This window comes from Odocoileus virginianus, chromosome 9 (genome assembly GCF_023699985.2).
Source record: "Odocoileus virginianus isolate 20LAN1187 ecotype Illinois chromosome 9, Ovbor_1.2, whole genome shotgun sequence".
Taxonomy (NCBI): Eukaryota; Metazoa; Chordata; class Mammalia; order Artiodactyla; family Cervidae; genus Odocoileus; species Odocoileus virginianus.
In genome coordinates this window covers 70628625-70652251 of record NC_069682.1, presented here as the reverse complement: position 1 = coordinate 70652251, position 23627 = coordinate 70628625, and the positions used below count along the sequence as shown (strand labels likewise).

The 23627-nt window shown below is 46.2% G+C and overlaps 1 protein-coding gene across 2 annotated transcripts in view; it reads right to left on the bottom strand.

Annotated features, from left to right (window-relative positions):
- Nucleotides 1-23627, bottom strand: part of EYA2 (EYA transcriptional coactivator and phosphatase 2) — a 256976-nt gene that overhangs the window by 61608 nt on the left and 171741 nt on the right. For both annotated transcript variants that reach the window (XM_020887209.2, XM_070472728.1), the window contains one exon: nucleotides 17181-17264. In XM_020887209.2, coding sequence (XP_020742868.1) covers nucleotides 17181-17264 — 84 coding nt within the window. The remainder of the gene's footprint in view (nucleotides 1-17180; nucleotides 17265-23627) is intronic.

The window sequence follows — 23627 nt, the reverse complement described above, 5'->3', positions numbered from 1 at the left end:
TTCTCTGCCACTTACAAAACTGGCAGTCGAAAATCCAGTCGTGTCCTGGATAGAATGAGGATCACATATACTTTGTAGGTTTATCTTAAGGACCAAGGAGATGACTCATAACTCACTGCCACGCATGCAGGGAGAGATTTACATTTTTTAATCCCTGTAATTGAAGGCTTCTGGGTATGGGTTATAATACGCGAGAAACTGAAAGTCACCATAGAAGTTTTTTTTTTTTTTTTTAACTCCAGACACTTAAATTCAACAATGAATGAAGCGGACAAATTCCTCAAAAACCACAAACTACCAAAACTCACTCAGGGTGAAATAGCTGTAACTATTCAAGACACTAAAATCAAAGTTAAAAACCTCCTGAAAAATGAAATCTCCAGGTCCAGATGGTTTCACTGGAGAATTCTACCAAGCATTTCAAGAAGAATAGCACCAATTCACCACAAGCTCTTCCAGAAAATAGAAGAGGTGGCAATATTTCCCAACTCATTTTTTTTTTTTTTTGAGGCCATTATCATCTGGACACCAAAACCAGGTAAGGAGAGGATTTAAACAACAACTAAAAAACCCTTCATTTTTCAAGTTAAAAAAAAAAAAAGTTCATTTTTTTACCATCTCAGGCAGTTTTGCATTCCTTCAACGGCACCCACAGTGCTTTCAGGGAAACATCAGATGATTCCCGGACTGGTCTTTTGAGGTCAGTGGGGCAGGAACTGTTATTCCAGTTTCGCAGATGAGCAAATCTCTATTTAGTTCCAAAATATTTTCATCACCCCCAAAGGAAACCCCACACCCATGAAGAAGCTGCTCTCCATCCGTTCTCCCCTCCGGTCCCTGGTAATGACCAATCTGTATTCTGCCTCTATGGACTCACCTACTCCGTGTTCATATAAATGGAAACATACAGCTTATGACCTTTTGTGCCTGGCTTCTTTCCCTTTAGCATAATGTTTTTGGGGTCTGTCCACATTGAGCGCGTATTAAGTTCTCCATTCCTTTTTATGGCTGAAAATATTCCATTGTATGACTACCCGAGGATGTGTTTATCCATTCAACTGTTGACGGACATTTCCAAAGAGATTCTTACACTGCATATTTCTCCTCTGAATTAGGCCCCATCGGGGAATTTGCACTAGTTCTTTCCCCTCTCTGCCATCGGAAGGGCCCACAAGTTCCTGAATTCACAGAAGTGTGGGGAGCAGGCGTGGTGGGGGGAACCTCCTTTCTCCCTGTCAAAGCTAACTTCCCACACAACCGCCTTGACAACTTCCTGCCACTCATGGACAGACACCCTCATCACCCGAGGCCCATGGAAAGGGCTGTGAGCTTTGGATAGCTCAGGAGCCCTTTTGTCCGGAAATAAATACCATAAAAAAAAAGTACTGGGTAGGGGGACGCTGGGGGAGACGGCCTCTCAACCTGCTAGTTAAGTGTAAAGGAAAATTGCTCCCATTATTCAGGTTCGCAGGGTGCCTGGGATTTTTTTCCCACCACTTATCCTTGTGAGCAGCACCCCTATGTTTATAGCAGACAAAAGAGTTCTCACTCAAAACCGGACCAACAATTTGTAGGTTTTGCACAGGAGATTTAACCCCCTCTTATTATGATTAGCATTATTATTATTATTTTTTTCCAGGTGGCCTGCAGCATTCAGTGAAAGGTGAGGCTGGAGAAAAAAAAAAACACACAAAACTGGCCAAAGTCTGGGAAAGCAGTCGCATTTTGTTCATTTGGGGGCGGAAAACGAGGCATACTCAAGAGTCTTAACTAGCTCAGAAACCCTCCGCCAAAGCAGAAATGGTCTGTCTCCCAGCAGAGCGAGCCTGGGGCTTCAAAGAAAGTCTCTGCTAATGAGCACCTTTCTGACAACCCCGAACCATCTCTGAAATATATTTTATGTTGAAAATAATCCTTTAATGCTCTAAAATACATAAGCAGAGGCACTTGGCGCGGAGGCCCAGTGGCTCGGGGAAGAACTATTACAGGGGATTAAAGCTACAAAGGGTCCACCCCCTGCCCACGGCCCCTCCAACTGTCATTCACCTCGAGGACATCTTTGAAAGCATTTCCCACCTCTTCCTCCTCCACCCCCGCCGGAATGACGAGGGCAGATGTTCACGTCCTGCCCTTCCCGGAGAGAACACAGCGATTAGTTAAGTCACTCTTCCTAGTCCTGCAAAGAAAGGAATCATGGCTCTAGGAGGCCAATCAAACTCATCATTTCTTCATAAGCCACAAAGACAAAATACCTTTTACTTAACTGAAAAAAGAGGGCTTGCTGGGGGTGGGGGAAGTGGGGGAAGATGGAGGGGGAGGTGGGGGGTGGGTGCGGAGACTCAAATACAAGGTTTAACCCCCAGTGGGGGAAAGAAATCTCCGACTTCCTCAGAAAATCCTTTCCAAATTGTATTCATCTTGACTTAATCCACATCTACTGAGTGAATTAGGCAGTATTTATTTTGAAAATCTATTTTATAGAGTTCCAAGGACTCTGTTTTCCTTGGGCTGGGCTGACTCCATTTCAGAGCTGGAGACGGCGGCAAGGGCCCCAGCCAGGCCTTTAAACATCCAAGGTGCTGGCCTCACATGGTTAACACAATGTAAATAAACACAGCTGAGCCCGGAGAAATTGGAAGGTTTTCTCATTAAAGAAATAAAATAAACAGATGTCCTTAAGCACTTTGGCTTGTGTTTGTCCAAGGATGGAGCGCTCTCTCCATGTCTGAAGGGCAGAAATGAATTAGACCCACATCTCCAGGTAGAAGAGGAGAAAAGAAAGAAAAGAAAAGAAGCTGTGCTTCTCTGAAATTAACTAATCGCCCTCCAGGGAGGGCACTTTTGATTTGAACCTTAGCAACTTCTACAAATAGTTTTTAACTGCTGGGTCATAAAAGCAGGTTTTTTTTTTTTTTCCTTCCTTCTCAGTTTGTAAAGCAGTTACGGACAGGCCAAGCCGTGTCTCGCCAACTGGATCTGATTGAATCCTGATGGCACCGCGCTGGGTATTGGATTCTGGAATCTGAGCCGGAATCACGTAATTACACCGGTTGAGGGATGTGGGAGGAGGGCTGGGTGATCGGAGAGGGTAGGGGAGCCCCGGGCACAGATGTGTAGAGCCAGAACCTGGCTGGGCTCTCTCTGTCCAGCCTCTTCTAGGTAGACAAAGAGGCCGGCAGGCTGGCAGGACCCATGAGAAACGCTGTCACCAGGGAATGCATGGCTCTCATCTTGCTTCACGGACTAAGGTGCGGAGGCATCCAGTCGAAATGTCCATTCTGGTGTTGAGACCTGAGACTGCATTTCTAAGAGCTCCCTCACGAGGCCAGTCCCTGGACCACACTTTGAGGGGCCAGGAGGGCTTATGTTACAACAGGGCTCTGGCCATGCGGAGTTTCAGTTCTTCTATAAGAAACCCATCACGAAGATGTCTGAACATCCAGGTGTCCTTAATGCCTTAGTTTGGGTCTCCCTCTGAGGCAGATGCTGAGCCTAAGATTCAGGTCAAGCAGTTTATCTGGGAGGGGACCCCAGGAAGCCCTGGTGATCAATTACGGAGGTGGAGGGCAGAGGAACAGAGAGGGCAGGTCCATGAGCAGGGCACGGCTGTGGGTTCTGCCCTTCTGGGGACCCGTGGGAGACTGCACCCCAGAGTGTCACAGGTTTTTACAGAGGGAACCCATCATGCCTATGGGGATGGGGAGAGCTGTGGTGAGAGAAATGAGGCATTAACGGCAGCTGCTTCAATGGAAATTCAGTCCCTGCCATTTAACAATGATAGAATAATAGTGATGTTATTCTGTCATCAAATAATCACACCAAGAAATGTGTTATGGGAAGCCTGCTGTCATCTCAAAAGGGCGTTTCTAACCAGTTGGGAAGAGCAGGCAGACCTACCTAAGGAAGGGACACTGGATAATAGCATTGCTTCTCTTCTCTTTGTTGGAGGAGAGGAGAGGGTAGCATTTAAACCACACTGAGTGAACAGAATCCGCACTCATGATAACGGATTCCTGGAACAGATGATCCTTAGGAAGTAACAGCCTGCATTTTGTGGGGGTGGGCGGTCCTCAAGGCAGAGTTTTTGAACCGCCTGACAAAGCTTGAAATCTGGTTGGAGGGAACTAGGGACCCACATGTCTTAGAGTCCCAGGGACTGGGAAGGCACAGGGCCCAGTAACCTCTGCCCTCTATATCCCACCGAGGCTGGGCGCAACCTGGCACTGGCAGGGCACGAATGTAGATGCCTCTGGGGGTGCAAACGAGGCACCACAGAGCCACAACCCACAGCCTAGGGAGGGTGGGTGACTCCAGGGAGTGAAGGGGGCAGGGGTGAACCCCAGGGCACACGTCCTGCCAAAGGGCCCCCACTCTGAAAACTCAGGCCTGGTGTTGCCAGATCTTCCTCTTTTCCAAGAGAAGGGAGACATCCAGATTTTAAAATACTGGTAATGAATTAAGAACTTAAGAAAATGCCAGAGGGCCAACCTGTCTTCAAGCCAGATCTGGCCCCCTACATTGCCAGTTTGAAACCTCTAATTTCTTTAGATTGAGCAGGGGCTGGCCCTTTTAAAGGGGTGACGTGGAGAGAAGTCCTTGATTGGTGTCTGCTCAGGCATCAAGGGTCACCTGGCTCCACGCCAGGTCCTCCACCTGCCAAAGAGTCCCTGGCCCCAAGCCTGCCTGGAGGGGCCACTTAACTTTCCACAGCCTTTGCTGAGCTCCTGCTGTGGGCCCAGCTCTGGGTGAGGTCAGGCCAGGTTGGCACCCAGCATCTTGGCCTTGGATCGATGCTGACAGGCCCCTATCTTGTCAACTATGTGGTTGTTTGTTCCCTGCAGGGCAGACACCCTGGAATCTCATTTCTGCAGTGGTGCAACCACACGCACCGAAAACTCCCTACCCATGAGCTGTTTATTTATTTGTTTATTCAACAAATATTTATCAACTGGATGTGCCAGGCACTGATGTGCCAGGGGATGAAGCTACGAAGACATCAGTCTGTGTGCTCCTGGAGCCTAGTCAAGCAGAAGAGTTCACGCCATTGGTTTTTTAATTTTTTTTAAAGTTCTTCTTTTTAAAAACTATTTATTTGGCCCCGTTAGGTCTTAGCTGTGGCACATGGGCTCTTCATTGCAGTGTGTGGGTTTCTTTCTAGTTGCAGTGTTGGCTTAGTTGCCTCCAAGCTTGTGGGATCTTAGTTCCCTGACCGGGAATTGAACCTGCATTGGAAGGTGGATTCTTAACCACTGGGCCACCAGGGAAGTCCTTCCAGTGGTTTTTAATTTGCACCCTGAGGACATTCATGTGCATCACTGGGGATGCAGTTTAGATACATGACTAAGAGCAGTGGGCTGCCTTCTGGCTCTCATCTCTTTCAAGGTGGATGACCTCAGCTGAATTATGCCACCTTGCCGAGCCTCAGTCTTCCCAGAAATGGGTGTAATAGAACAGTCTTGCCTTACAGGTTTGTGGTATAAAGCTCAGAGGCAGCTCATAAAGGATGCTTGTCACAGCATTCTCTGTGCTGGGGGGCAGCTGGTGGACCCTGGGTGTCCTCTCTGCAGGGAGAGGGGATAAGGAAGATGGAACCCTGGAACTCAGAGCAGCAGATGGATGTGGCGTTTCGCAACCCCAGCACTACAGATATTTGTACTAGATACTAGCACAAATTTGTATCTAGATACTAGATAATCCTCTGTCGTGGGGGACTGTCCAGTGCGTTACAGCAGGGGTCCCCAACCCCTGGGATCTAATGCCTGACGATTGGAGGTGGAGCTGATGTAATAATGATAGAAATAAAGTGCACAATGAATGTAATGTGCCTGAATCATCCCGAAACCATCCTCTTTACCCCGGTCTGTGGAAAAACTGTCTTCTATGAAACCCGTCCCTGGTGCCAAAAAGGCTGGGGACTGCTAGCCTTGTAGCATGTTTAGTGGCATACCTGGCCTCTACCCAGAAGGTGCTAGTAACGAACCCCAAGTCACCAAAACCAAAAGCAGATGACATTGCCAAATGTCACTTTGGCGGCTAAGTCACCTCCAGCTGAAGACCACTGAGTTAGAACAATGGAGCAGGGCAGGATCTGGAAGGTCCTGGAAGAACCCAGGACCACAGTGCAGAAGGAGAAAGGTAAGAAGCAAGGGATGCTCAAACAAGGCCATTAAAGACAGAAGAAATAAAGGCACACAAGAAGGTAATACATATTTTACAGGAAAGTAAACAACATGGTCAGAGAAGGCAATGGCAACCCACTCCAGTACTCTTGCCTGGAAAATCCCAGGGATGGAGGAGCCTGGTAGGCTGCAGTCCATGGGGTCGCGAAGAGTCGGACACAACTGAGCGACTTCACTTTCACTTTTGACTTTCATACATTGGAGAAGGAAATGGCAACCCACTCCAGTGTTCTTGCCTGGAGAATCCCAGGGGCGGGGGAGCCTGGTGGGCTGCCATCTATGGGGTCGCACAGAGTGGGACACGACTGAAGCGACTTAGCAGCAGCAGCAGCAAACACATGGTACACGATAAACTACAAGGAGGGGAGGAGGGCCTCCAAGGAAACACACATGTGCCCATGTGATTTAAGGAAGAGGCCAGTGTGGGCAAAGTGGGAATAACTCAATGTTGGCACTTAGGTTCAACTCAAAAAAAAACCCCTAATAAACAAACAAACAAAAACCTACCAAAACCCAAAAAACACATGTTCACAGCAGCGGAGTACTTGGTATACCGTGAATGTGCCTCCCACCCCCCCACAAAGGGGAGATTTTTTTCAAGAGGAATTTGCTAGTTGGCAATAGAGGGAGAAGAGCTCAGGTCCCTTTAGAGGGAGACCACGGACAGGGCGTAAGACATCTCTGAAGCCCGGGGGTGAGAACAGGACTCGCTTTGCACTCTGTGCGGTTGGTTCTGCCTTCACAATATATCCAGGAGGCTGCACGTCTCATCTTCCAGCATCTCAGCCACTCTGGTCCAAACAGCCATCATGCTTCAGCTGGACTGCTCCAGTAGCCCCCTCCCTGGTCTCCCTGCTTCCAGCCAGGCCAGCCCCCTTTTTCAGGGGAGCAGCAGGAAGGACTCTTTAGAATTATCACTCAGACCCTGTCTGTCCTTTCTCTGTTTCAAACCTCATGCCTCCCTCTTCAGGGGGAAAGCCAGTTGAGTTACTATTTTCCCCCTGACTTCTTGTGCTCCAGACATGCTAGCTTTTTTCCTGTCCCTCAAGTCCATCAGGCAGACTTCTGCCTCAGCGCCTTCGTACTGGCTGTTTCCTCTTGCTCTTATACCGCAGATATCTGTTCCTCCACTTCCTTTTAAGTCTTTATTCAAAATTCAGCCTCTCTATGAGGGCTCCTTCCTGGGCCACTTTTAAAAAGTTTTAATTTAAACCCCTTCCCCCTGCAATATTTCATATACTTCAGAGGACATCATCAATAAGCTGAAAAGACAACCCACAGAAAGGGAGAAAACATTTGCAAATCACATATCTGATAATGGTGTGTCATCCAGAATGGATAAAGAACTCTTACAACTCAATGGTAAAAGACAAACGAACTACTTGCAAGTGGGCAAAGGATCCATCAACAGGTGAATAGATAAAGAAGATATTTGTGGGTGTCAAAATACTCGTCAACCATAAAAAAATGAAATAAAGACATTTGTAGCAATATGGGTGGACCTAGAAATTACCACACTAAGTGAAGTAAGTCAGAGAAAGACAAATGTTGTATGGTGTCACTTATATGTGGAACCTAAAACATACAAATTAATCTTATTTACAAAACAGAAACAGATGCACAGACACAGAAAACAGATGTATGGTTACCGAAGGGGAGGGATGAATTAGGAGTTTGCAATTAGCAGGTGCAAACTACTATATGTATAAACAGATAAATAGCAAAGTCCTACTGTATAGCACGAGGCTTCCCAGGAGGGTCAGGGGTAAAGAATCCACCTGCCAAGGCAGGAGACTTTCTGCCCACCAAGGTGGGAAACTGCCTGGACAGAGGAGCCCGGTGGATGACGGTCCATGGGGTCACAAAAGAGTCAGACACGACTTAGCAACTAAACAACAACAAATATCTGCTTTAAAGAAATACTCATTAAATCCTTTGCTGTGTTTTTTTTTTTTATTGAAATAGAGTTGATTTACAATATTGTATTAGTTTCTGGTATATAGCAAAGTGATTCAGTTATACGTATAAATTCTTTTTATATTCTTTTCCATTAGTTTATTTCAAGATATTGAATATATCTTGAAAAACAGTTCAATCCCTCAGGAAGGGATTAGGAAGGAAATAGCAATCCATTTCAGCATTCTTGTTGAGAAATCCAAGGACAGAGAAGCCTGGCGGGCTACAGTCCATGGAGTTGCAAAAAAGTCAGACATGACTTAGCAACTAAACAACAACTCTATAGCACAGGGAATTATTAATATACTCAATATCTTGAAATAAATGGATGGAAAAGAATATAAAAAGAATATATATGTATAACTGAATAACTTTGCTATATATTAGAAACTAATACAATATTGTAAATCAACTATATTTCAATAAAGAACAGCAAAGGTTTTAATAGGTATTAAAGCAGATATTTGTTGTTGTTTAGTTGCTAAGTCGTGTCTGACTCTTGTGACCCCATGGACTGTCATCCACCAGGCTCCTCTGTCCATGGGATTTCCCAGGCAAGAATACTGGAGTGGGTTGCCATTTCCTTCTCCAGGGGATCTTCTTGACCCAAGGGTCGAACCTGCGTTTCCTCCTTGGCAGGCAAATTCTTTACTACTGAAGAATTCTCAGGGCCACCTGGGCTTCCCTAAAGAAGGTATTACAAGTAGCCAAATAAGCACATGAAAACATTAGTCATTAGTCACCACAGTTTGTCATCAGAGGAATGCAAACCAAAATCTCGAGATGCCACTTCACATCCACTTAGAGGACCAAAAACACAAATGGTAACAGTGTTAGTGAGGATGTGGAGAAATTGGAACCCCTGTCCTTTGCTTCTGGGAATGCAACATGGTGCAACTACTCTGGAAAAGAGCCTGTCAACTTCTCAAAACTTTAAACATATAGTTGCCATACCACCCAGCAATTCCAATCCTAGGTATATACCCAAGTGAATTGAACACATATGTCTACTCAAAAACTAGTATACAAATGTTCACAGCAGCATTATTCATCACAGCCAAAAACCTAACTGCCCATCAAGTGATGAATGGATGGACAAAATGAAGTATATCCATACACTGTAAAATTATGTGACAATAAAAGTGAAGTATTGATATATGGTACAACACGGATAATTTAAAAAACATTATGCTAAATGAAAGAAGCTAGTTACAAAAGACCACATATTGTGTGATTCCACTTATAAGAAATGTCCAGAAGAGGCAAATCTATAGAGACAGAAAGTAGATTAGTGGTTACCAGGGGCTGGGGGGGTGGGGTGGACTGGAGGAAATTGGGAGTGATTACCAAAGGGTTTGGGCTGTCTTTTGGGGGTGATGAAAATGTTCTAAAATTAGATGCTGGTGACGGTTGCACAACTCTGTGAATATACTAAAAACTAATAAAATTGTACATAGTGAAATGGTAGATTTACGGTATGTGGATTATATCCCAATAAGCTGTTATTAAAACACACACACCCACAACTGGGCCTAGAGCTGAGCTTCCAATCGGTACTGAGCAGCCTGGAAGGCAGGACACAAATGGGGGAGTCAGGGCCGACCCGCTGTGAACCCAGAAAGACTGCTTGCTAGTCTTCCTATGAGCCTTACCTGGCCACAGGCAAAGGCTCCTGACCGCCTTGCATTTGTCTAGTCCCGGCTGGAAAAATAACAGAGTTCAGGGCTGGAGGGGAGGTGGGGCCGGAGGAGAGGTTAGGAAAGAGGTGGTGATCACTGGCAGCTCTGGCTCTCCGGGGAACCTTTGATGGATCCACAAGATGCGAGGAGGTGCAGCCACCAAAGGGATGCTCTGGCTGTGAGCACTGGGTGGGAAGAGATGGAAAGGAAGTGGAGAGATGACAGCCTCGAGCAGCACATGCCCTGACTGGGAACAGGAAGAGAGCCCAGTTTCTGTTTTAAATTCAATCACTCTGTTTTGAATCATTCCTTAATCATTTTAGCTCTGTAGCTCTTTATTTCCCTAGGTAAACAGTGAGTTGCCCCTTCGGCTGGGACCACAACTGATATGACTTCTGCTTCCTGGACGGTGCTCAACGTAACAGCCACGCTGCTGGCCCTTGGTGTGGATGTACAGAGGGTCACGACCTTCAGAGCCCACTCAGGACACATGTCTCACTCCCATGTGGTTGGGATGGACCTGACTTGCTCCCCTGCCCCCTCAATGCCAGGCTCCTGACCTAGGCTGGCTACAGGGGGCCTCAGACTTTGATACATGGGTGGGCATTTGACCTAGTTTGGGCCAATGAGATTCAAGCCTGGGAGCTGCGCTAGAATTTGGAAAGGAGATCTTTTTCAGCTGGGATTTCTAAGAAGGAGTTGCCACATGGAAAAAGCCAGCCGAGGGATGCAGAAAGACCCAAATCCTAAGAACACCGAGCTTCTGGGTCCAGCCCAACCTGAATCCCATTACCTCTGGGCTTTTCAATTATTGGGATCTAATCAATTCCCTTTGTAGTTGAAACACGCCAGACTGTTGAAGCTGAGTGTCCTGCCTGATATAAGCTATTAATAATGGGCTCCAAGTAGCTGCAGCTATAAGAGCACAAAGAGAAAGAACTGGGGGCCAAAAGTCAAGGCCTTGTATTTTAGTTCCATCATGAATACCCTGACACAGAACCTCTCTGTATCTCAGTTACTCTGTCTGCAGAATGGGGCTCCCACTCCTCCCACTCCTTTGTATCCCCTCCACTGTCATCCCAGTTTACAGCCCAGACCTCCCTTCAGAGCTTCAGACACCCAAATACAACTGCCCTCCAGGTCTCTTGATCAGAGCAAATTTTACTTTTCCTCAACAGTTTTTTCTTTCATGCTTCTTCCTCTTACTGCATGGTGACTTTGTGCCAGAAAACAGTAGCTGTCCTCTAATATAACTTCTCCCCCCCCCCCCCCCCCCCCCCCCCGCTCAGAATCCTAGAATCCCTGAGTTTTAATGTAGCATGTGACTAGAGTACATTTCCCAGACTCCCTTGCAACTACAGGTAGCCATGCAATGAAGTCATAGCCAATGGTATGTGAGCAGAAACGATCTGTGCAACTTCTGGATCTGGCCCTTCAAAGAGAGGGGGAAAAATAAAACTGAAAAAGAGAGGAGTGAACTCTCTTTTCCTGCTTCCCTTCTCACTGGATGGATGCAGACGTAGGGGTGAGCCATGTTTCACCTTGGCAATGAGGGCAGTGCTCCAGGGATGGATGGAGAACAAATGGAAGGGGCCGCTGTCTCTGGTGTTGGGCAGCAGCCTTATCAGCTTGAACTGCTTATGCCTGGACTGCAAGGTGAGAGGAGTAAACTTCTATCTTGTTTGAGCCACGGTTACTTTGGTTCTTTCTTAGAGTGGCTGGATGTAGCAAAACCAACCAACCAACCATACTCACCTAGGAGAGCTGGAGGTAGTTGTCCAAAGTCTTGAAGGACCGACCGTGGCGTTCTACCTGAGACCCCCGTGATCAGGGTGAAAGAGACTGCCACCAGAAGCAGCCAACCTTTGAGCCCCATGAGAACAAGATAGTGTACAGATAAGAGTGGTGTTTTTCGTTGTTTGATCTTTTCCTGAAAAATTACTTTTGGACGCATTGCATTTGGTAACATTCATGAATCTAGAGAGGCCCTGAAGTTGGTTACCAGATTGGGCCTTCCCACTCATCTCTTTTTGACACATACGATAACATCCTACAAAGTTATGGGCTACTCATAAATCAGGGGTTGTGGTAGAAGGCTGGTGAGCCAAGAAAGGATTCAGAGTCCATCAAGGCAGGCTCAAGTGACGTGACTTCTAATCTCAGCCAAAGTGTCTGGTTCCCGAAGAGCCATTTCTGGCTTGGGGGTTGGGGAGGGATGACAGCCTGACTCAGCCGCTCAGTTGTGTCCGACTCTTTGTGACCCCATGGACTGCAGCACACCAGGCTTCCCTGTCCATCACTATCTCCCGGAGTTTGTTTAAACTCATGTCCGTTAAGTGGTTATGTCATCCAACAATCTTATCCTTTGTCACCCCTCTCTCCTCCTGCCCTCAATATTCCCAGCATCAGGGTCTTTTCCAATGAGTAGGCTCTTCACATCAGGTGGCCAAAGTATTGGAGCTTCAGCTTCAGCATCAGTACTTCCAATGAATATTCAGGGTTGATTTTCTTTAGGATTGACAGGTTTGATCTCCCTGTAGTCCAAGGGACTCTCAAAGAGTCTTCTCCAGCACCACAGTTCAAAAGCATCAATTCTTTGGTGCTCAGCCTTCTTTATGGTCCAGTTCTCACCTCTGTACATGACTACTGGAAAAACCAGAGCTTTGACTAGATGGACTTTTGTTGGCAAAGTAATGTCTCTGCTTTTTAATATGCTGTCTGGGTTTGTCACAGCTTTTCTTCCAAGGAGCAAGCGTCTTCTAATTTCATGGAAGATTCTAGAAGAGGGATGATGATGGCACAGGAGACCTGGGGTCTCCAAGAGCATCTCACCTTAGTTTTCCCTGGACCTTGTGCAAGTACCCAGGGAGGCAAATGAGCCTGCGGTGTGCCTCTTGTTATCCTCTGGGTGACCTCACTCTCTCTGGACCTCAGTTTCTCCTACTGTCCCATGGAGACTCACTGGACGTGATGATTTCCCAGGTCCTTCCAGCTCTAATTTCTGTGGTTCTGTAATTTTAGGACAGATGCCGAAACTCAGGTGCCAGTGGGGTCAGGAAGGTCCCCTAAATGGGTTAAACAGGCCAGGTGGGGCCGTGGATGGGCTAGAGAGCATCCACCCCCACTAACTGGGCAGCAGCTACTCAGCTCCTGCTGATTGCTGCCATCTGGGAACGCAGGATTGCCAGATTTTCTAATTTTTCAAGAAGACTTGGACATCGAGATTATTTTGGTCTGTGCAATCTCCTGGTTTTTTAAATGTTGGCGACAAATTCACATTTTTTCTAACACTCTAGGGGCAAGACACAAATGTCTGCAGGCAGAATTTGGCGGGTGGCCCCCAGTTAGGAATTTTTTGTTTGGATACTATTTTCTTTCCTTCCTCCCTTCATTCACCAAATATTTATTTGATGCCTGCTAAGTAGGGGGCACTGTTCTATGCTCTGGGGACAAAGCAATGAACAAAATAGAAAAAAAAAAAGTGCCTGTTGTCATGCTGCTTTCATTCTAGAGGACCACCCCGATTCATTCTCCCAACAAATATTCATTGAGCAATCTGGTCTGTGCACTGTGCTTAGGTGGGTTGATAAAAAATTGTTCATGGTCACTGCCCTCAGGGCCCACACAACTTAGAAGGGAGGCAGAGAATAAGTACATAATTACTTTTATTTATTCGTTTTTAATTTTTTGGCCACGTCACAAGGCTCATGGGATTTTCAGTCCCCTTACCAGGAATCGAACCTGGGCCCTCAGCAATGGGCGCATGGAGTGCTCACCACTGGTGTGCATGTCAGTTGGTCAGCTGTGCTGTGTCTGACTCAACCCCATGGGCTGTTCCTCGCCAGGCTCCTCCGTCTACGGGATTACCCAGGCAAGAATAATGGAGTAGATTGCCATTTCCTTCTCCAGAGGATCTTCTTGACCCGAGGATAGAACCCTCATCTTCTGCATTGGCAGGCGGATTCTTTACCACTGGGAAAGCCCCCTAACCAATGGACCACCAGGGAATTCCATAATTGTAAGTGAAAAATAAGAATTATGGGAAGAGATGGGATTGGTTAGGAAAGTCCTCTTGGAGGAAGTTACACTGAAAATGGGAACTGAAAGATAAGTGTGAGTTAACCTAGTACACCAACTTTCTAGAACATTCTAGATCACAGCAGAAACCTCCAGTGTGCCCCTCTTCCATGTTCTCTCAGGAAGCAGAGGCTCTCTCCTGTTAGGACCTGTGATCTCCTGCCCTAGAGTTTTCACGGGGCAGGCCAAGACAGGGAACTAACACCCCTAGAAGAATCCCTCAACCCATGATGGAAGGGAATTTGTAGATAAATATCTCATCATCTTTGCTCCTTGGGCTATCACCTCTGAGGCTGTTCCCGGGTCTCCCAGAGGTCCCCAATAGTTCTGAGCCCCAGGTACCTGCAGCCATTAGCTACTGCTTGTTAATAGCTAATATCTTATGGAAAAACCCAAATGAACATTTTGGCCAACCCAATATCCACGTACCCTGTAGAGGCCGCCTTCCCCTCCCCACCTCACTTCCCTGCTCTGCTCAGAGGCCCCTGGGATCACCCCCCAGCTAAACTACCAGCACTCACTTCCTCCTGGCCTCGGGCTCTGATTCCGGGAGAAACCTAGGATAGATGGGGGAGAATGTGGTAGGTTACGAGGACAGCAAGCAACTCTGGACAAGTCGCAGGAAACGAGGCGGGAGAGGGGAAGGAGCCAGCTCGGGAAGGGCCTTGGAGGCTGGGGTTAGGGTTTCTCTGCAGGGAGGCCACTGACAATTTTTCAGCAGAGGAGAGACCAGGCTTGCATTTTAGGATGACCTCTCTGTAGGCGGCTGGAAAGGGCGAGGGTGGAGACCAGAGAGCTGTAGAGGAAGGTGGTGGTGATCTGGTGATCGGGTGATCGGGTTGCGGAGAGCTGGCTAGTGATGAGGACGGACAGGGATCAGGTGCCATGGGGCCCAGAAGAGAGCTCTGAGCTTTGTCCCCGCCTTGAGCGAGCCTGGAATTTGTTTTAATTTTTACTGAGTATATTTTTTACTGGAGTTGATTTACAATGCTGTGTTAATTTCTGTTGTATAGCAAAGTGAATCGGCCATGAAAATGAAAGCCGTTCAGTTGTGTCTGATTCTTTGCGACCCCATGGACTGAAACCCACCAGGCTACTCTGTCCACAGGATTTTCTAGGCAGGAATGGAGTGGGTTGAATCAACTACACACATACATATATCCCTTCTTTTTTGGATATCCTTCCCATTTAGGTCACCACCGAGCATTGAGGAGAGTTCCCTGTGCTACATAGTTCTCATGAGTTATCTATTTTACACACTTTATTGTATAGTTGCTAAGTCATGTCAGACTCTTTTGTGACCCCATGGATGACTGGAGCCCGCCAGTTTCCTCTGTCCATGGGATTTCCCAGGCAAGAATCCTGGAGTGGGTTGCCATTTCCTTCTCCAGGGGCTCTTCCTGACCCAAGGATCGAACTCTCATCTCCTGCACTGGCAGGCGGATTCTTCACCTCTGAGCCGCCAGGGAGCCCATTTTATACACAGAGTACATACGTCATTCCCAGTCTCCCAGTTCATCCTATCCTCCTTAGAAAACAATGGTACAGATTGAACCTATTTGCAAAGCAGAAATAGAGACATAGACACAGAAAACAAATGCATGTCATCTCTTAAACTTTCCCTCTCCAGCTTTCCACACCCTCAAATTTTCAGCAGCAGTAAGAGCATAACTTGGATTAAAAAGTGGTGGTGAGACACAGACACAAAAATCATACCCAAGATTACAAAGCCCTACATGGAAACCAAATTGTTGCATGAAGCAGTGGAACCTCTTGAAGGGCAAGAAGAGTGAAGGAATGGTTCTTATGGGGAGATGGTTTTACTTGGTTGGTTAAGAACCACAGAACACCCAGCCCGGGTGGGCACCTCACTACTTCAGCCCCTTTGGGAAAGCCCATTTTCTTTCTTCCTTTCTTTTTTTTTTTGCAATAGCTGCCAAGTCTGCTCTGGTGCTTTCAACAGCTCTGGACTCTGCCATCCTTTCCCTAAGCTGTGCACACTCCAAAAACGCATGCCGGATTTCCCGCAGGCACTGCTAGACATATTAACGGCATTCCTCCTCGGCGAGAGGTTTCTGCACCACCAACACCATTTTTACATTCTTTACAACGTAACGGCAGACGATAAATCTATCTTGCTAATTACACATCCAGCTTGTTACAACCCTCATAAAAAACACGAGCAGCTGGAAAAGCCATGAGGTGATGTCAAATCATATTCCTGGGCTCTAAACAGAAACAGAAATATTTTCCAGGCGCTGGTGAGTCTCCTGGTTCCCACTCATGCGTGGAAGCAGCTGCCGACAGGTCGCTTAACTCGAAGGAGCTGATCCTGTGTCTGTCCCCCACAGCCCCGCCCCCCACCTCTACCTGTCTCCCCGAAGAGATGGCAGACATCTGGAGCATCCACAGCAGGGTTGATACCAAGCCCGAAGGATGGATGCAAAGAATCGGCAGGGTTTGGGTTTTAGCGGTTGGGTTCATTTTTGCATTGCATGCGTGCTCAGTCGCTTGGTCTGACTCTTTGAGACCCCATGGACTGTAGCCCGACAGGCTCCTCCGTCCATGGTATTCTTCAGGCAAGACTACTGGAGTGGGTAGCCATGCCCTTCTCCAGGGGATCTTCCTGGCCCAGGGGTCGAACCCGCATCTCCTGCATTGTAAGTGGATTCTCTACCACTGAGCCACTGGGGAAACCCTCAGTTTTGCCTTTTTAAGGAGTTTTCGGTGGTTCTTGCATGGACCAGCAGTCCACCAACAGCATCTGCCTGAAATTCTAACTAATTGGTTCCTCGACATAATTTGTTGGTGATACATTTGCAAAGCTGTTGGAGCTGACAAAATGTCTCCCCCTTCTCTCAGAAAAATGGGAGGAAAATTAAATTCATCTGCCAGAGATACTAAGATAAACAATAGGGAGGAAGAAAAGTACTTTACCTCACTTTCCAGCTAGGATTCCTGGGTTTGGCTGAAGCATCTCCTAGCCCTCTTAGGAGAAGGGAGACAGGCGAAGACTACAAGCTTACATCTGATCAAGGGGATGTTGACTGTTTCATGTGTTGGAAGAAAAGGCAAGGCAGACAATGGGGGAAGCTGATTGAATTTTCACATGTCAAGGGAAAATTCTATAGGACTTCTCAAACCTGGGCTGATGCAAAGGGGCAGCATTTTTTGGAGAAGCTGCCTCACTAGCTGCCCCCACAATTCCCAGGACAAACCAGCTGGACGAACTGTTATGCTGAAAAAAAAAAAAAGAGAGAGAGAGACAGAGAGACAACATGATTCTTACCTTCCCGTATCTGGAGGCGAAAGTCCCGGTGAGTAAGGAGTGGAAAATAATTATCGTCTCATCCAGGTCCCACACGAACACACGCTGGGATGAAAGAGAGGGAGAGAAATGAGATAAATACATTTGCTTGCATCCGACTTAATGTCTGCAGAAATTAACTCCTTGGGAGGAGAAAGATGTCTTGAAAAACATTATCTCTAATTTCTAAAACATGACTCATGGATGTGTCCTTGAGTCCCCATTCAACCTCAACTGTGTAATATATATTCTGATGGCCAATCCTGGGGGTCCCTGTCAACCCACAGATGCCAGAACTGAGATGCCTGTTCTTGCCTTTCACATAAAAGCTCAAAAAAGGAGGAATTCAGTCCAAAACCTACAATAAAAATCATATAACTCATTTGACAAAATAAAATACTACCATTTTGTGTTGACTACTCACCATAAGCCCAGCTACTTCTGAGCATTTGTTTTTAGCAGTTCTGGTGATTACCTTTATAACTCTAAATTACATACTTTCACTTATTGATTTGCCAACTTTACTTGTTTTTTTGTGTTTCTATTTCTACTTTTTAAATTTTTGGCTGCACCTCGAAGCATGTACGAACTTAGTTCCCTGACCAGGCATTGAACACGTGCCTCCTGCATTGGAAGGTGGAGTCTTAAACACTGGACCCCCAGGGAAATCCGTGATTTGCCCACTTTAGACTGGGCATTGTGAAAGATGAAGGTTTAGCTCATGGTAATCTCCCCCGTTTCTCCAGAATTTTGTATTTTTCACATAAGTGAACCACTCTATTTCCTATTCCCATAAGCTCTGGATATTTTCTCTTGGCTAAAACAGCAAACTCAATATGGAAAATATGGATATTGGTGTCCCTACCCTTTCCACTAGCTCCTCCCCTCTCCAGTATTTGAACTTCAGCCTTACTTTTGCCTTGTCAATGTGGATAAACTGGTTTGTGCATTGGGCTTTATAACTGTATCTTAAGTCTTCTGTGCTCTGTCTTCACGTTGATGTTAAAAGTTGGTAGCCAGTAAAGGGCATTTATTTACATCTTGTGATTACTGTTCACTGAAGAGCCAAGTAATGAGCTAGGATTTTACTTCCTTTTCTATGTAGCCAGTGTCATAACTCTGGAGCCCATTTATTTTTATTAAAAAAAAAAACTTAGTTATTTAGCTCCACCAAGTCTTAGTTGCGGCATGTGGCATCTAGTTCCCTGACCAGGTCTAGTTCACTGGCCCCATGTATTGGGGGGGGTGGAGTCTTAGCCACTGGACCACCGGGAAGTCCCCTCCAGAATGACTTTAAGGAAACTGTTTCCGCCACTAAGGTCATATGTATTCTCCTTTTTTGTACTCCATCTTGATTAAAATCATGTCATAGCTCGTTTTTTCACATAGGAATCATGCCTGTCTGGAATAACTTTTTATTTTTGCTGGAGTTTATTAACTGCTTTAATTCTTTTGTTTCCAATACGGTGTCTTTATTAGAACCTCAAATTCAGCCACAGCCTCTGTATCAAAGATGCTCTTCCTCTGTGACAGATGCTCCAACGAGGACTGGATCATCTTTAGGGCTGCCACATAGCTAGGATTCTGAGGCTCCCTTTACTGCATTTCTGGGTCAGATTCACTGCTTTCTGGGTCCCAAATCTCTTTAGTGGTTTTCTTCCTTGTTTTGCTTGAGTATATCCTTAGGTTGCTTTTTCTAAGAGGGTGCATAGAAAGTAATCTTCCTGTATTTTTACAAATCTAATCATACCTTTAATTTACTGTAAAGTTCCTCCAAGTGCAGAATTCCAACTGGAAAATAATACCCACTAGAACTTTGAAAGAATCCCTCTATCTTGTAGTATCCAGGATGATTAATGAGAAGTCTGATGTTTCACTGATCTTCAGTTGTTTGTAGGTTTTACTTTTTTCCTCTTTGGATTTTTAAGGCTCTTTTCTTTATATTTGGCATCCTCAAATCCCATGAGGATATATCTAGGTGTAGTCTTTTTTCATTCATACTGTTCAGCATTCAAATAATTTCAATCCTGTTTCTTTAAATAATGTTCTCTCATCTCTCCCACTGTTCTCTCTTTCTGGAATTTCCAACAGTCAAATTAGACCTTTTGAATTGATATTACTTATACTTTAAAAATATTTTTTCTATAATTTTTTTAAAATAAAAAAACAGATGTCTTTAACTTTCTCTTCTAACCTTTCTATGTCTATCATTTAAAAATCTACAGTAGCTTTTCCTTTGAGTGTTTCTTTTCCATTAGCCTGCACTTCTTATTTTGTGGATACGAGATAAGAAAACCAAACAGAATTTTTCTATGATCTCTTTTGTTTCTTAAATTACCTCTCCTGTCATTTATCCTATTCATTTATCTTGGCCGTAATTTTTCATGTTGTAGGTTTCCCTAATTTTTCTGGTGATCATTATTTTTAAGAACAAAAGGGCTGACTGATCATTTATGTAGCTGGTGCTGGGGGCAGCAAAGGCACCTACTTAGTCTACCAACTTGAGTGGGTCACCTTGGAAAACTCTTTGGGGGGTTAGGGGTTGTATTTACACATCTGTAATGCCTTTAAAAGTGAGGAGAAAGGTAATATCTCAAAGGAAAAAGATCAATGAATACAGAGGTTTTCAAAACAATTAGTAGACTTGAATATTACATTGTGAAATTTTTGCTCTGCTTACAATTATGTGTATATATATGCTGGGTCATGATAATAAGTATTGTTCTTATTATAGGTCAAGGCAAAAAGTGTTTGAAAATCACTATGGGGGGTTAAATATGCTAAGCCCTAATTTATCCAACTGGGTTGGATCAGTTAAACTTAGATACTTTGGTAAGAGGATTTTTAAAAAAATCAACGAATTTTTTCAAATTTAATGCAGACTCCCTTAATTTATTGATTATATTCCCTCTGAAGAGGGTCTGTCCCTCTTCCTCTCTGGGGCACCATTCTATTTCACTGCCCTAGTTTTTTGTGGGTATATTGTTTGCGGTGGCCATTCTGCTGATGACGCTAACTTTTTAGCCCACCAGGGTTTTGGCCAGGGCTGGGCCCCTAACCCCACTGGGTCAGAAACCTTTCCTTGGGAACTCAAAACTGGGGCCTGGAAAGAAACTCATCGTCTTTGGGTGGCTGTTGTTGGCAAGATGATCTGGAGGCCAGGCCAGGCCACTCTGCGGAGGGAGAGGAACAGAGGTTGGAGAGAGGGAAACATGATCCAAGACTTTCGTAGGACTTGGTTTCAGTGAGAAGCAAGGGCTTCTCAGCTGGCTTTAGTGAGGGCTTCCCAGGTGGCTCAGTGGTAAAGAATCTGCCTGCCAATGCAGGAGACGTGGGTTCGATCCCTGGGCCGGGAAGATCCTCTGGAGGAGGAAATGGCAGCCTGCTCCAGTATTCTTGCCTGGGAAACTCCATGGGCAGAGGAGCCTGGCAGGCTGCAGTTCACGGGGTCGCAAAGGGTGGGACAGGACTGAGTGACTGAGCGTGAGCGCAGAGTGAGGGGCCCGGAGGAGAGCCGCGCCCAGTAACCTGTACATTGCAGAGACATTCCTGCCTGGGGATTCCAGAACCTACGCTGTGGAACGTGGCGCGAGAAGGCGTAAATGCGTTTCCTGGCCTCTCCACCTTCTGGCTACGGTATCTTGCCGACACTGGCTGTCCCCTTGGCTCACGAGTTCTAAGAGAATCCCCATATCCTTAAAATAAATTCTGCTTTTTCACTTAAGCCAGCTCAAGTTGGTTTCTGGCACCTGCAGTCAAGGGATTTTAACTAATACAGACTCCGAATTCTCCTTCTTTCCACTTCTCTACCTAATTTCTCTCTCGTGGGCTACAGTCATTAGCAACAGTGCCAAAGACTTAAGAGGTGCGACTCGTGCAAACCCTCCATGCTGATATTAAGCATGGCAGTGAAACACAGCTCACACCTTTTCAACTGTTCCTGCCCAGTGGTACTAACTCTGGAATCAAGCAGCAGATGTTCCTAGAAAAATATCACCCCATAATCCCCCACTTCCATGCCACCCCACCCCCTTCTCAGTTTAATGGAAAAATGTCTCTCTGCCCCCACTGTCCCCTACCAAGAGCAAAAACCACATTAGTGACGTAATACATTTTTAAAAAATATTAAAGTGTGAGTTGCTCTCCGGGATTTTCTATAGCTCTGCAACCTCCAGCTGGTAGAAACTCCTCAGGCATCTGGGAGGGCAGAAAGCAAGGGTAACCTGGAGCCAGTACATTTTCCTCTAACTTTTCACAAAGGCCTAATCCCCCTGAAGGGTTTGGGCAAAGTCTCCTTGGTTTTGGAAGATGGTGGCTTTAAGAATTAGAGGAAAAGCAAGGACAGAATGGTGCCATGAGCAGTGGGAACACATGCTCTGTGGCAGGTTCCCAGGGCAGTCAAGCTCTCAGAGGAGATGGCTGGGGATACCTCCAGAGGCTGACCAAGCTCGGGGGAGGAGTTGTTGCTGGTTAGTCGCTCGGTCGTGTCTGACTCTTTTGCAACCCCGTGGGCTGCAGCCTGCCAGGCTCCTCTGTCCACAAGAATTCCCAGGCAAGAATACTGGAGTGAGTTGCCATTCCCTTCTCCAGGGGATCTTCCCGACTCAGGGATCAAGCCCACACCTCCTGCATTGGCAGGCAGGTTCTTTACCACTGAGCCACCATGGAAGCCCTAGGGGAGGGGAGTGATGCTCAAAATACTTAACCCCTTCCAGGACGATCGGAACAGACACCAGCCATAAACAACTGCTCCTGCTCTCTTAGTGAATACTGGCTAACTAGCACAGCCCTACTAGTAAGCACTGGTTAACTAGTACAGTCCGACCAGAGAATACTGGCTAAATAGCAAATGTCTTGATACTGGCCATTTGTTGTTGTTAGCGTCTCCAGCATCCACCCCCTTTCCAAAAAATAATTTTTATTTGTTTATTTTTGGCTGTGCTGGGTTTTTGTGGCTGCGTAGGCCTTTTCTCTAGTTGCAGCAAATGGAAGCTGCTCTCTAGTTGCGGAGCACAGGATCGAGGGCACACAGGCTTCAGTATTGTGGCTCCTGGGCTCCAGAGCACAGGCTCAGTAGTCGTGGCACAAGGGCTGAGTTGCTCGACGGCATGCGGGCTCTTCCCAGACCAGATATTGAACCCCTGTCTCCTGTACTGGCAGATGGATTCTTTACCGCTAAGCCATCAGGGAAGCCCCCACCCGCTTCTTAGAAGAGCATCCCGTTTCCTTTTCCCATTGCATGCTGTCTTGGTGGAACTGTCCATCTGGGCACAAGTGAGGACCAGGACAAGGGGATGCCGCCTCTTTGGAATCAAACATCAAGTGACATAGTGTTAGGATTTTAAATGTTTCGCTCAGCAGTGGGGGCTGGCACCCTGAAGCTCTCTGAATTTCCCAGCATGGCCTTTGATAATATTCTTCGTAACTTTGGCTGTATGAGTTCCTCTTCATGCCGTTTCCTCCCAGTAAATTCCTTTTTGCTTAATTAACCAGAATTGGTTTCTGTTGCTTGCAACCAAAGGACTGTAGCTACTGTACTTCAAAGTCCGTATTGTCCCCAAGGATCTCTATGCCCAATGTATGGCAGGAGACCCCAGAGAATGGCTGAACTTCCAGGGACCACTGCAGGTACTGAAAACGAGAAAGGCAGCAGCCACCAAGCCACACTGGACAACAGAGGCGATTATTTTGTCTTTTTAAAAAAATTATTATTATTTCTTAACCAGGGGGATACTTATTTATTTATTGGTCACATTGTGCAGTATGTGGGATCTTAGCTCCCCCACCAGGGATCAAACCCGCATCCCCTGCATTGGAAGCATAGAATCTTAAGCAATGGACTGCTAGGGAAGTCCCTATTATTCCGTTTTCTGAGACCACATGAACCCTGAGATTCTCACATAATCCCGGCAGGGGGAAGGGCCCCAGAAATGAAATGGAATTCCCTAGCACCTGGGTGGATGGGGACTCAGAGTCAAAATGACACTGGTTTTAAGGAAATGATGAAAATGGTATTTCTTAGCATATCTGAGCTTGCCGGCTGAGATTTGTAGCTGCCAGATTTGTACAGGATTGTGAACAGGGATGTGATGCTGCTGCATTTGGATACCTTGCCAGTGACCCAGGCTTTGCCAACACGACTCATGTATACCCTGGGCACACTCAAGCCAACAAATGACTGCCTTCTGCAAACAAGTACAGACTTGTGCATGTGCCCACTTTTTCCCTTAGATAGATACCAGTTAGACAGATAACATGAACTTTCCTGGTGGCTCAGACGGTAAAGAGTCTACCCGCAACGTGGGAAACCCGGGTTCAATCCCTGGGCCAGGAAAGATCCCCGGGAGGAGGAAATGGCAGCCCACTCCAGTATCTTGCCTGGAAAAATCCTATGGATGGAGGAGCCTGGTGGGCTACCGTCCTTGGGGT